Source organism: Lampris incognitus, chromosome 3 (assembly GCF_029633865.1).
Source record: "Lampris incognitus isolate fLamInc1 chromosome 3, fLamInc1.hap2, whole genome shotgun sequence".
Classification (NCBI taxonomy): Eukaryota; Metazoa; Chordata; class Actinopteri; order Lampriformes; family Lampridae; genus Lampris; species Lampris incognitus.
Window position 1 is genome coordinate 40,476,363 of NC_079213.1, and position 14,626 is coordinate 40,490,988.

At 46.7% G+C, this 14,626-nt stretch overlaps 1 protein-coding gene across 1 annotated transcript in view; it reads left to right on the forward strand.

The window, feature by feature from the left end:
* Positions 1-3,618: 3,618 nt before the first annotated feature.
* LOC130109742 (prolactin-like) overlaps positions 3,619-14,626 on the forward strand; it is a 71,577-nt gene continuing 60,569 nt past the window's right edge. The window contains exons 1-2 of the mRNA XM_056276729.1: positions 3,619-3,986; positions 4,108-4,378. Of these exons, the coding sequence (XP_056132704.1) occupies positions 3,619-3,986; positions 4,108-4,378 (639 nt within the window). The remainder of the gene's footprint in view (positions 3,987-4,107; positions 4,379-14,626) is intronic.

Genomic DNA, 14,626 nt, shown 5'->3' on the forward strand with positions numbered 1-14,626 from the left:
GAGGGTGACATAAAAATTGTTTTGTTTTGTTTTTTTAATAATGAAGGATTAAACTTTTTAGTCCAAGAAAAATAATACAGTGTCCTTTTTCATAATGAAAGCCTGGCGCCCGGGTAGCGTAGTGGTCTATTCTGTTGCCTACCAACACGGGGATCGCCGGTTCGAATCCCCGTGTTACCTCCGGCTTGGTCGGGTGTCCCTACAGACACAATTGGCCGTGTCTGCGGGTGGGAAGACGAATGTGGGTATGTGTCGTGGTCGCTGCACTAGCGCCTCCTATGGTCGAAGGGGGCTCCCTTTCGGCGGGGAGGGGGAACTGGAGGGAATAGCTACGTCCCCCTGATGAAACTCCTCACTGTCAGGTGAAAAGAAGCGGCTGGTGACATGTATCGGAGGAGGCATGTGGTAGTCTGCAGCCCTCCCCGGATCAGCAGAGAGGGTGGAGCACCCGGAAGAGTGGGGCTGGATACAACTGTGGGGGTGATTTTATGAAGAAAAATATATTTATACTAATTTTTGATTAGTAAGAGGCAACACACTTGACTATGTGGTCTAAGTAAAATCATAGGACAATATTATCGACAAATAATATATAATATAGTTGCAAGGCAAACTATAAGCTCATGATAGTAAATATTCTTATCACAGAATTGTTTTCCCTCATTCTAACTACAGCGGCTAAGTGATGCTTTTCATACAAGGGTATTTTGTTTATTGATTTTCATCCAGTCCTCTACTTTTCTGTCCACCCATCTGCTCTAGTTCAGTGTATGGTGAAACCACCTACATTATCATGGAATAGTGATCAACTGCTTATACTGGTGTACGGATGCTGGACTGGGTCATTCCTGTACCAACGCTGTTATGGTAAATGGACTGAGCCTCTCTTTACACTTCATTAGTGCGTCACATTCACCCACACCCACTCATGAGCTGATGGTGGCGTCAGCCATGCAAGTTCTAACAACATGTTGTGCCATCGTTTCTTGTTCTGTAACACAATTTGTTATGCTCGCGCACCAGAACCTGACCCGTGTGGCGAAACCCAAGACAGACAGACACGAGATGACTTCTAAGTCTACAAAGGGGAGTTTTATTGTGGGAGGGAAATGTATGGTGAAAAAAGGCGTTCTGTTAGTGGGATGTGTGAATAAACTATGTGTGGTGTCCCGTGGTTTGCGTGTATAACTATGTGTGAGTGTTTTTAGCCAATGTGTGGTGCGGTATGTAAATGACCAGGAGGTGTTGAAGAAATGTGCGTGCACCTGGCGAGAAAGTCCAGTCCGTGATCCAAGAGGGGTTGTCCGAGAAAGTCAAGGTCCGAGATCCGGGAAGTCGAGTCCGAAAGGAGGGGTCCAGGTAGAAGGACAAGGGGGGAGATCGCAGGAGAGGTCCGGGGAGAAACGTGAAGGTCGCTGGGGACGAGGGAGACGCGGGGAGCCGTGGAAATCGCGGAGGGAGAGTCTTGGGAGGAAACAGAGACACGAAGATAAGACACTGGGGAATAAACATAAAGCAAGGAACGCTGGAGGGCTTATCAGAACTTCACCGCAGGGTTCAGTACGTCGAAGCACTGAGAGACGTTCTGGGAGGCTTTTTGTAGAAGGCTGCCTGATTGCCACAGGTGTGCCTGATGGATGATGGCAAACACCTGGTGCAGTGCAGCGCTCGTCTCAGAGCGCGAGCTGAGCGCTCGGATGTTTCCGGCACGTCCGAGCTGGGGGAGTGGCTTGAACGTGCCGGGGAGGCAGCTCGGGGCGGTGTAACCACAACAACAATTGCTTTAATTTAAAACTTTAAACTTTAAAAACTACTAGAACAACCAAGGCGGCCATTTTGACCGTTGTGGCTTTTCAAAGTTTAATAACTTGGTGGGGGGGATACAGACCTGCCGCTCCCTGGATGCTCCTAAAATTGCATATATTTGCATTAAAATTAGTTTTAGATCAATTGCACAAAAAGTTATGATAAGATCTACTTAAAACGACCATGAGCGGGCAAAATGACCGCGCGTAATTTGTGCATCATTGTGCGCGTCATGTCACTATTCATGACACGTGTTGTTCGCGTCATTTCCTTTTCAGTGTTTTTACATTTTACATTTTGTGGGCCTTGTCACGTTTGTTAGATTAGCAACATGTGTTTTCTATTTTTTTTCAGGTATTATTTTCCACATGTGTGGGTACAGCCACCGTTTGAGACGCACCATGACTACCACCGAGGCGTTGCAGTATTTACAGGCGTTAGACAGCGGCCATTTGAGCTTATCAGTAGTAGTTAGCCGTTGGGTGTCTTGCACAGCGACACCTCGACAATTTTACCAGGAGCATCGAACCGGCAATCCTCCCGTCACCAGAATGCGCTGCTCTACCTCCGATCTACTGCTGGCCCTGTTTCAATAACCCAGTTATTGTGGTAAAACAGTGTGCCTAAAGTCATCATTTGGGGTCTTTCATAAATGGGGGAAAATATTGTAAAACAAAGGCGTTTCAAGAAATCTATTGTAAAAATGTTTAATCATTTTTTATTTTATTTTATTGCTGCTATGATGCTGAGCGGTGCCACCTCCACTCTTAAAATCTAAACATCCACTTGTGAAATCACCAGACAGTCAAACGGGGTGTAGGCTTACTTTTTTTTTTTGGTCTCAGCTTATGGTTGTTAAAAATGTGCTTTACGCAACGATAAGTGGTGTTGCTGCAACGTATAGTCCGTTCTTACATTCCTACTGCTACTATTTCCGGCTGCTCCCGTTAGAGGGCGCCACAGCGGATCATCCGTTTCCATTTCTTCCTAACTTCTGCATCTTCCTCTGACACACCAGCCACCTGCATGTCCTCCCTCACCACATCCATAAACCTCCTCTTTGGCCTTCCTCTTTTCCTCTTCCCTGGCAGCTCCATATTCAGCATCCTTATTCCAATATACCCAGCATCTCTCCTCTACACATGTCCACACCATCTCAATATACCCAGCATCTCTCCTCCACACATGTCCACACCATCTCAATATACCTAGCATCTCTCCTCTACACATGTCCACACCATCTCAATATACCCAGCATCTCTCCTCTACACATGTCCACACCATCTCAATATACCCAGCGTCTCTCCTCCACACATGTCCAAGCCATCTCAATCTTGCCTCTCTTGCTTTGTCTCCAAACCGTCCAACCTGAGCTGTCCCTCTAATACAATCGTTCCTAATCCTGCCCTTCTTCGTTACTCCCAATGAGAATATTAGCATCTTCTACTCTGCCACCTCCAGCTCCGCCCCCTGTCTTTTCGTCAGTGCCACTGTCTCCAAACCATATAACATAGCTGGTCTCACTACCATCTTGTAAACCTTCCCTTTAACTCTTGCTGGTACCCTTCTGTCGCAAATCACTCCTGACACTCTTGTCCACCCACTCTGTTAAAAGGAGACAAAAATCATTGTGCCAAAATCACTCAGAGCAGACATGCTTGCGCGCATACACACAGGCCATCTCCGCATGGAGACGTGTAAGCAGCGTGCGAGAGAGTGTTTATTCTGGCCAGGGATGGTAAACAAATAGAGACACTACCTGGATCTTGTGGCATTTGCCTAGAGTGATGCCACACCGTCCCCAAAGAGCCAATGCTGCCACACCCCATTCCTGAACGACCTTGGCAGGTCATAGTCACCGACCTGTTCAAATGGAACAACACTGACTATACAGTTGCAGTTGACTATTATAGCAGGTACTTTGAGGTAGAGAAAATCGCAAACCTCACTTCCCCAACTGTCATCTGGAAGCTGAAGGCCATGTTTGCAAGATTTGGAATACCCCAGTGTGTAGTGAGCGATAATGGTCCTTGCTACAGCTCACAGGATTTCAAGAGCTTTGCACAGGCATGGGACTTTGAGCATGTCACGAGCAGCCCCCTGTACCCACAGAGCAACGGGTTGGCTGACAAGACAGTGCAAACAGCCAAAGCCCTCATGGACAAAGCACACACACAGAGGTCAGACCCGTACCTCAGCTTATTGGAATACAGGAACACACCAGTGGATGGACTCAACTCCCCAGCACAGCTGTTAATGAGCAGAGCCTTACGCTCAGTCCTTCCAACCACTGCAAAACAGCTACAACCAGAACTCGCTTGTCGCAGCGCAGTCCATGGCAGGACAGAACTGTGCCAAAAACGACAAAAACAGTATTATGACAGAAATGCCAAAATGCTACCTGCACTGCCGACAGGGGCCACAGTCCGAGTCCAACAGCCAACTGGAACGTGGAAACCTGCTACAGTTGTCGGACCAGCTGAGACCCAAAGATCTTACAACATCATTACAGATGGTCAAGCGCTTCGACGCAATCGACGACACCTTCTACAGACCAACGAACGTGATGCAGGTCAGGAAGTTAACACACACGACCAACAGGTGGAGCTCCAGACCACTGAGTCTAAGACTGTACAGCAAAGTGTGTCAGGTTCCCCAAGAGTGTCACCACAACACGTCACTACCAGGTCAGGACGTGTGGTTAAGCCAGAAGTTATCTTTGACCTGTGACTGTTTGAAATCAACCTAAAAAAAGAAGCAGAAAGGTTGATATTGTGTTGCAAAAAAAAAATGTTGAAAATGTGAATTGATGTTGCACTGAAATATGTGTATTATTGTTCATGATGTTGCGGAATGTTAATTGAGCTACTCAGGGCCATTGAAGATTCATTTGCAGATTTATTTCATTGGTGCAATAATTGAAATGTCTATTTTGTTATTGATAGATTTATGTTGACATTATAGCTTACTGCACTTGCAAACCACCAATTATTTTTTTCTTTAAAAGAAGGGGGATGTAATATCCGTAGGTCAGGATATAATGGTATGATCCAGTAATGGTCTAGTCCAGCGCGATGCTAGGTGATGACGTCACTGACCTATCCTGGTGATTCAGGAAATGCACCAGACGGAAGGGATTGTGTATGCATGGCAGACCACAGTAAACACGGAACACCAAACGTTATTTAATGTGTGGACATTGCTTCATTCGAGACACTGTAGAGTGACCGTTAGGAGGCAACCCCTTTAAATAATACAACCCTGTGTTCCTCCCTCTTCTTGAAATATGTATTCACCACAGCCATTTCCATCCTTTTCGCAAAATCACCACCATCTGTCCTTCCACATTTCTCTCCTTGACACCATACCTTCCCATCACCTCCTCATCACCCCTGTTCCCTTCACCAACATGTCCATTGAAGTCCGCTCCAATCACCACTCTCTCCTCCTTGGGTACCCTCTCCACCACGTCATCCAACTCACTCCAGAATTCTTCTTTCTCTTCCATCTCACACCCAACTTGCGGGGCATATGCGCCGATAACATTCATCATCACACCTTCAATTTCCAGCTTCATGCTCATCACTCTGTCTGACACTCTCTTCACCTCCAGCACACTCTTGACATACTCTTCCTTCAGAATTACCCCTACCCCATTCTCCTTTTCGCACCATGGCGGAAGCGTTTGAACCACCTCCGATACTCCTGGCCTTACTCCCCTTCCACCTGGTCTCTTGCACACACAGTATGCCTACCTTTCTTCTCTCCATCATATCAGCCAGCTCTCTCCCTTAACCAGTCATACTGCCAACATTCAAAGTTCCGACTCTCACCTCCACACTCCTACCCTTCCTCCTCTCCCGTTGCCTCTGCACATGCCTTCCCCCTCTCCTTCTCCTTCGCCCAACACTAGCATAGTTTCCACCGGCACCCCGCTGGCCAACAGTACCGGTTTGTTTGTTTGTTTATTTGTTTATTTCGAACGTTAAAACAAATTTCAAATGTATAATAAAAGAAAACAAAAAAGAAACAAAATCAAAACAAGCAAGCAATATCATCATCAAACATGTGTTTTAAATCTCGGCAGTTCGAAAAGGAGTAGGCAGAAGTTAAAAAATTTTCTAGTCCTACCCCGTTTTTCTATTTTAGTATTTCAACAGTGAACTCTGTGATTTAAATGAAAACTCGGTCATCTCCCACCAGTGACCATGACGTCTATCTAGTAAACCATACAAAGACCCTTCATCCAACACAACAAGAACAAAGCAAGTGCAGAGCAACATCAAAACAACTCACACAAGATGTCCCAGCTACATCCCATATCTGTTCACCATATTATTTTAAAGTGTCTTTTAAATGTGATTATTGAGTCCCATGTTTTAATTTCATCACTGCAGCTGTTCCATATCTTGACTCCTTTGGTTGTGACTTAATGATATTTTGCATTTGTCCTTACTGGGTTTTGTTTAAACGTACATATTCCTCTCAGGTCATAATTACTCTCCCTCAGCTGGAACAGCCCCTGGATACTGCTGGGTACTTTATGATTTAACACTTTGTACATGATCTGAGCAGTTTTAAAGTCCACCAGATCTTTTTTAGTTTGATAAAGAGTTAGTTTGTTGGTTCTCTGCAGCTGGCTCTGTTTACTATCCTTATGGCTCTTTTTTGAATAATAAAGATTGAATCGGTGTTGGTTTTATATGTGTTCCCCACACTTCCACACAGTAGGTGACGTATGGAAGTATGCGGGAACAGTAGAAGGTGTAAAGTGAAGCATGATTTAGAAGATCTTTCACTTTGAATAGTATTGCGATTGATTTGGATACTTTGGCCTTGGTATAATTTATATTTGGTTTCCAACATGATTTATTGTCCACTATTACCCCAAGAAATTTAATTTCAGTCACTCTTTCTATTTCTACATTGTTAACCATGAGTTCCTTGATTGAGTTAATTTTACGGTTACCAAAGATTATACATTTTGTTTTACTTAAATTCAATGTTAATTATTGTTAATGTACCGTCATTGGTAACCTGGGCCTCGACCGATCCGGTATAGAAATCTTATTTATGATCCGCATATTTGATTTGGCAAAGATTTTACGCCGGATGCCCTTCCTGACGCAACCCTCCCCATTTGTCCGGGCTTGGGACCGGCACTAAGAATGCACTGGCTTGTGCATCCTCAGAGGCTCTGTTTTTCCATTCCTGTTGAAAGCATTTGAAGAAGCGGATATTTTGTCAAAATACAATATCCAATGGTAGGCTATTGCAGTCAATCAAATCCAGTAAATCAGAGAAGTTATGTGTGTGATTACATTATATGTATCTAATACGTTTATACAATAAAGAAATATGCAGACGACACAACCATTACAGACCTCATCTCCAACAATGATGAAACCCAGTACCGCACTGCAGTCACCAAGCTGTTACTTGGTGCGCAAAGAACAACCTTCTGCTTAATACAGCCAAAACCCAAGAACTCGTTATTGACTTCCGATGTAAGCCGAATCCTAAAACACCCATACAAATGAACGGAGACCATCACCACCACCGACTCTTTTAAATTCCTTGGAACATACATCAGCAATAACCTGAAGTGGAAAATTAACACCGAACACATCATTGCGAAAGCCCAAAAACGACTTTCCTTTATTAGGCAGCTTAAAAAACAGCGGATCAAACATTAATTGCTTGTTCTGTTTTACTTAGCCATTATCAAGTCCATCATAACGTCTTCTATTACATGCCTGTGAATGTTCTCATTCATCCAGGTCATGGTTATCCAAAGGAATTGAATCGAGTGCAACTGGACTTGGTATATATCCGTGAAGACGTTTCGCCTCTCATCCAAGAGGCTTCCTCAGTTCGTGCCTTTCTGACTAGACCAAGCTAGTCTGACTGGCTGGTGATGAAACTCAATAGCCATGGACATCATTAGCTCTGATAACGACTCCAAAGAGGATAAATAGCTGAGTTTCATCGCCAGCCAGTCACACTAGCTTGATCTAGTCAGAAAGGCACGAACTGATGAAGCCTCTTGGATGAGAGGTGAAAAGTCTTCACGGATATATACCAAGTCCAGTTGCACGTGATTCAATTCCTTTGGATCTTCTATTACAGTATGGTACGGTGGAACAGAAAGTCAAACACGGAAAAAACTGCAGCGGATTGTCAACAAGGCATCCAAAATCATAGGCAACCCACTCCCCTCAGTTATTATCATTGATTTTAAGAAAAAGTTTGGACATCCAGGATTTAATGTCAAGAGAGGCAAGTTGTGAGATTTGCTAGGCTGCTAGGCTCTGTGTTTTTTAGTGGCATGTATAACTGAGTGTCGTCAGCATAAAAATGGTATAACACATCATGATTTTGAATAACCTGGCCAAGAGACAGCATGTATATAGAGAACAGAAGGGGGGCAAGAACTGAGCCTTGAGGCACACCACAAATCAACTGAGCCATCGAGGAAATAGAGTTACCCAGAAGAACAGAAAAAGTTCTGTTTGAGAGGTAAGAGTGTAATTAACTAAGAGCCGAACCCTTGATGCCTACCCAAGTCTCGAAGCGATGTAAGAGGATGTTGTGTCAACTGTGTGAAAGGCAGCACTTAAGTCTAAAAGAGCTAAAATCGAGCAGTCACCTCTGTCTGCAGTTAGCAGTAGGTCATTAGTAACATTAACTAGCGCTGTCTCAGTACTATGACGTGCTCTGAAACCAGACTGGAAACAGTTATAATATTAGCGTTCATAAAAGATATCAACTGAGAAATCACTCTCCAGAACCTTAAGATAAAAACACGCAATTTGGCGATGAGTCTGTAGTTACTTAAGGAAAGGGGATCCAAATGAGTTTCTTTAGCAATAGATGAAATATGGCATATTTAAGGCTGCCTGGAAAAGAACCAGAGGCCAGAATCATTAAGAATTTGTAGAATAATGGGGCTAACAGGGGAAAATACCTCCTTGAGCAGCTTACTGGGGATGATATCTAAGATGGAAGAGGAGGAGTTGATATTGGGGACTGTACTCTCTAACACTAAAATTGTAATGGGTTGAAACTGGGTAAAAGAGGTAGCATTAACAAGGTGAATGGAAATAATGCAGGGGCCAGGCTGGATTTAGGACCTGATAGTCTCCATCTTATATACAAAATGAGTGAGAAATTGTTCGGATAGCTCAACATCAATTTAAAAAAAAGAAAAGGAAAAAAGAAGACGTGGAGGGGGCGTTCGGGTGGCATGGCGGTCTATTCAGTTGCCTACCAACATGGGGATCGCCGGTTCGAATCCCCGTACTTGGTCGGACGTCCAGCTTGGTCGGACGTCCCTACAGACACAATTGGCTTTGTCTGCAGCTGCAGGTGAGAAGCCGAATGTGGTTATGTGTCCTGTTCGCCGCACTATCGCCTCCTCTGGTCGGTCGGGGCACCTGTTCAGGGGGAGGGGGAACTGGAGGGAATAGTGTGATCCTCCCACGTGCTACGTCCCCCTGACGAAACTCCTCACTGTCAGGTGAAAAGAAGTGGCTGGCAACTTCACATGTATCGGAGGAGGCATGTGGTAGTCTGCAGCCCTCCCCAACTTGGCAGATGGGGTGGAGCAGCGAACGATGATGGCTCGGAAGAGTGGGGCAATTGGCCAAGTACAATTGGGGAGAAGGGGGGGCGGGCGCCCCCCCCCAAAAAAGTGGAGGGACCATTAATAACAGAATCAATTACCCTAACGAGAACTTTAGGATTGTGGTTATTTCTAGATATCAATCTAGAAAAGTACGTTGAGCTCACATCCTTAACTGCCTTATCGTTTTATGTGCTAATTCAGTTTTGTTGACCTTCCATTGTCGTTCAGATTTTCTACAGAATCTCCTACGCGTGATCATCATTCAGCCAGGGGAGGTTATTTGAGTTTTGTGTCTTAGTTTTAAACGGCGCAATTTGGTCAAGGATGGATAGGCACTGATACTTGAATGAAGTTAACAGTGCATCTGGATTGACAGGGGATATAGCAGAATTAAAGGATGACGAATTAAAAGCATCACAGAACTTATCTGCAGAACCAGCGTTTAGAAGGTGAGAGCGTGTTTTAGGGTAATGACTGGGAGTAGCGAGCTGGAGTGGAACTTTGAAAATCACAGCTTTATGGTCAGACACAGACATATCCACCAGATTAAGACTCTCAAGAGAGAAACCAGATGAGAGTACAAGGTCTAAAAGGTCAGACTAGCTTGGTCTAGTGAGAAAGACTCGAACTGAGGAAGCCTCTTGGATGAGAGGCGAAACGTCTTCACGGATATATACTTGATTCAACTCCTTTGGATAACCATGACCTGGATGAATGAGAACATTCACAGACAAGGTCTGAAATGTGACTTTTGGAATGTGTGGCCTCTTTAAAAGATTTAATGAGGTTAAAAGAGTCCATACGATCTAAAAATGTGAAGTGAGGGAATGGGAAGAACAGCATACATGAATATTAAGATCACCAAGAATAATCCCCTTGTCATATTTAGGCACGACAATAGAAGGAAGCTCAGAAAACTCAGAAATAAAACTGAGTTAGGGGCCTATAAATTACGAAGCAGAGTAAAGGGGGAGGGCCAGTGATTAAGAAACTTAAAACTTCAAAGGAGATAAAATTACCAGAAATAACAGGATGCCACTGTCATGTGCATAAACGACAGGCAAGGGAGTCGCGATTAATAATGTGCTTTATTCAGCCATCTGCTTCCAGTCCCCGACCTGGACAATCCCCAGAATGCCCCAGTACAGAACCGCGCTAAAACATATGGTTGCGTGCCCCTCCTCTTACGTACACAGCATGCTGGGCACTGTAGTTCTCATCACATCTCCCTCCTTTTAAAGAACATGTATGTTCCAGTGGAAACAATAACATTGCTAGATAATAAAACATAGCAACAGCAATACCATATTAGCAATTTGCTAATTAACGGCATAACCAGCTAACAATGAAGACATGCACTTCAAAATTCAAAAATTAACCTGAAGGGTGGGGTAGACTGCCCAGCCCTTCGACTGAGTGTGGGGATTATATTCTGTCCCATTGCTCACTCAGTATCTAAACATCATACTGCTTTGGGGGTTTTACAACTCTGCCACTGGAGGTTATGGTGAACCCAGAGGGCCTTGCTGGCATGTCCGGCTCCGTGGGAGTGCCCGATGAGGTGGCGACCGGTGGGCTGAGTTGTTCCTGCTGCAAGTCATTGCTGTCTCTGGCTGGTTGGGTTGCAACAGTTGCAGGGGCAGGCACGGATTGCAGGTGCCTGCGGTTCCGTCTGAAGACAGCCCCGTCTTCCGTATGCACCGTGTAGGAGCGTGGTTCCCCTGAGGGATTCACCACGACTGCGGGCATGTTCCACCCCTTTTGCCCGTCTAGTTTGACTCGTACCCTCTCACCTGAGTGCAGTTCGGTTAGGGCACATGCAGAGTGTCTCCTGTCGAAGAAAAACTTATAAGCCTCTTTTGCCCTTCTGTCATTCTTCTCCACCTCCTTGTGGTCGAAGAGCTGTGGCTGGAGTTTCCTCTCCAGCACAGGCATGTTGGTCCGGATCTGGCGGCTGGTCATGAGCTGCGCGGGGCTCGCACCTGTGGCAGCAATTGGTGTGGCGCGGTAGCACATCAGCGCTAGGTGAGGGTCAGGCTGCCGCAAAACTCTTTTGGCCGTCCCGACGGCCCTTTCGGCAGCTCCATTTGCCTGGGGGAAGTGGGGGCTACAGGTTGTGTGGCGGAAATCATAGTTCCTACAAAACTGCCTAAATTCGGCTGACGTAAACTGTGTGGCATTGTCACTAATGAGTTCCCCAGGGACGCCCCATCGTGCGAACATACCTTTCAGCTGCTCAATCACCTGTAGACTGGAGGTGGTCCGTAGCTGGGCGATCTCAATGTCCCTGGAATAATAATCAACCACTACCAGGTAGTTTTTTCCATCCTGCTCGCAAAGGACTGCCCCAATCTTGTGCCATGGGCCGGGCGGCAGTGGTGTTGTACGTAGGGGCTCTTTGTACTGTGAGGGCTTATTGATCTGGCAGAATGTGCACTGTGTAACTTTCCGGTAAATGTCCGATCCGATGCTGGGCCACCAGACAGACATCCTGGCTCTTTCACGACACTTTGTAAGGCCTTGGTGCCCTTCGTGAATCCTGTGTAGGATGTCTTCCTGATACGCCGGGGGAATTACAATCCTGTCTTGGTACAGGAGCAGCCCGTCTGCCTCGGACAGCGATGCCCTCGCAGCATGGTAGCCATGCAGATAAAAGGGCACGTGCCTCGGCCATCCCTCTCTGGTGTACCCGATCACCCTCTGCATTGTGTCGTCCTGACGCCTGGCCTGCTTTAACATGTCCAGCTTCGTGCTCGACACCGGTTTGGTTTCGATCACAGCTTCAACATGCGCACGCATATCCCCGTCTGTGTCTGCCCCGCGGCCGTCCTGGAGTGGGTTCCTGGAAAGGGCGTCGGCCACCACCAGCTGTGAACCCGGAACATACACTGCTCTGGGGTTAAAACGCATTAGACGAATTAGAAGCCGCTGGCATCTCGGCGGCACTTTGTCCAGATCATATGCATTAATGAGGGGGGCCAGGGGCTTGTGGTCTGTCTGTAAGCTAAACTCAGCTAAGCCTAACAGATAACGGGAAAACCGCTCACACGCCCACACCCCTGCAAGGCATTCCTTCTCTAACTGAGAGTATCTCTTCTCTGCATCTGTGAGAGTTCTGGAGCAGAAGGCAACAGGCTGAACTTTGTCCCCCTGAACCTGCAACAGTGCTGTCCCCAGCCCGTAACTACTAGCGTCCGTGCTCACAATGGTGGGCCTTGCTACATCATAGTATGCCAGGGCAGGAGTGGAAGACAACATTGCTTTTACCTTGGTGAAGGCTTGCTGTTGGGGCTCCCCCCACTGCCACTCTGCGTCTTTCTTCAGCAGCTCACTCACCGGGTGTAGCACTGATGACAGTTCGGGTAGAAACCTCCCCAGATAATTTACCATACCCAGCCACTGTCTCACCTGAGGGACATTCTCAGGGCTCTGCGTGTCTGAGATGGCCTTCACCTTGCCTGGATCTGGTTTGATGCCGTCTTTGCTGATGATGTGCCCGAAATATTGAAACTCACTCCTGCTGAAGCGGCATTTCTCCCGGTTGAGCTTTAGCCCCGATGTTTTGATTGTCTGCAGTACCGCCTCCAAGTTTCTATCGTGCTCGTCCTGGTCCTTGCCGTACACGAGTATGTCATCCATGACGACGACCGTGCCCTTGTGGTCTCTCAGCAGAATGCACATTTCCCTCTGGAAGATCTCCGATGCCGAACGGGAGCCGCTGGAAACAGAACCGGCCTCTGGGAGTAATGAAAGTGGTTAGTTTTACACATCTGGGATCTAGCGGAATTTGCCAGAAGCCAGACGATGCGTCTAGTGTTGTAAAAACCCCTGCCCCTGCTAACTTGGGCATAATGTCCTCCAGCGTGGGAAGCATAAACCGCCCGCACTTAACAGCCTGGTTTAACCGCTTTAGGTCCACACAGATCCGTATCTTGCCGTTCTTTTTGACTACGGGCACCATGGGTGCGCACCACTCTGTGGGCTCGGTCACTTCTGTGATGATCCCCAAGGACTGCATGCGTTGCAGCTCGTCGTCCACCTTTGGCATGAGAGGGAAAGGGACCCTGCGTGGCGTGCTGAGGGCATAAGGCTGTATATTGGGCTTAAGCTCAATCATGACAGGTTCACAATTAAGCAATCCAATGTCCCCGAAAACATATTCGCTAACCTGATCTGTTCTAAAAACTAGGCCCATTTCACATGCAGCTCTGCGACTCAATAGATTGTTGGCATTTGGCCCTTTTATCACAAAAATCCCAATTTTGTGCATCTTCCCCCGTCTCTCCGTGCACGCCACAAATTTCCCCGCACACTCGATTTTAAAATTAACCAACTTGCCGCAGATCGGTAACTCCACTTGCCACTTTTTCTCAAAATCCATCCCCTCTATGCAACCGAGGAAGTAGGGGCGGCTTTCACTTTCCGCTTCGCCCTCATACGCATCATCCTGGTAAACGACCTCCCTCACGTCTCTGGTTTTGCATACAGCAGCAAAATGTCCCAGCTTGTCGCATTTCCTGCAACGCCTGTTGCGTGCAGGGCATTCCTGCTGCTGCCCGTGCACGCGATTACATCGGGGGCAGGCTGTTTTGGGCCGCTGTGCATTTCCGTTGCCCTTATTGTAGTGGTTGCTAGCGTTACTGCGGTCGCGGTTGGTATTGGCGCCCTGTGCTTTGCTAACTGCATTCAGTTCCGCTGTAATTCCTTCCGCATTTTGCTGTTTAACCAGTTCGAACTGACGGGGGGCCATTTGCGCCGCTTTTCCTAGCGTGAGCTCATCTTCCATCTGCAACTTCTGTGACACGTCTCGGTCAGCAACACCAATCAAAACTCTATCACGAAGGTGCACTTCCTTTAATGCCCCCAACTCGCAGTGTTCTGCCAACTCATATAAACTCCTCACAAAGGCCTCGACAGTCTCTCCAGCTCTCTGCGAGCGCTGGTGAAAACATGCATGTTCGTGGATTACATTTCTCCGTGGTACGAAATGCTCGTTGAATTTACTGACCACCCCTGTCATAATCGTTAGCGTGAGAAGCCTCTTCGAACGTAAATGAATTAAAAATAGCTTCTGCGTCTTTCCCCATTGCGTATATCAAGGAATTGACTTGGATCTCACCGTCCTCCGCATTTAGCTTGGTTGCTAGTCGAAACCGGGAAAACCTCTGAATCCAAATCGGCCATGCCGCCGGT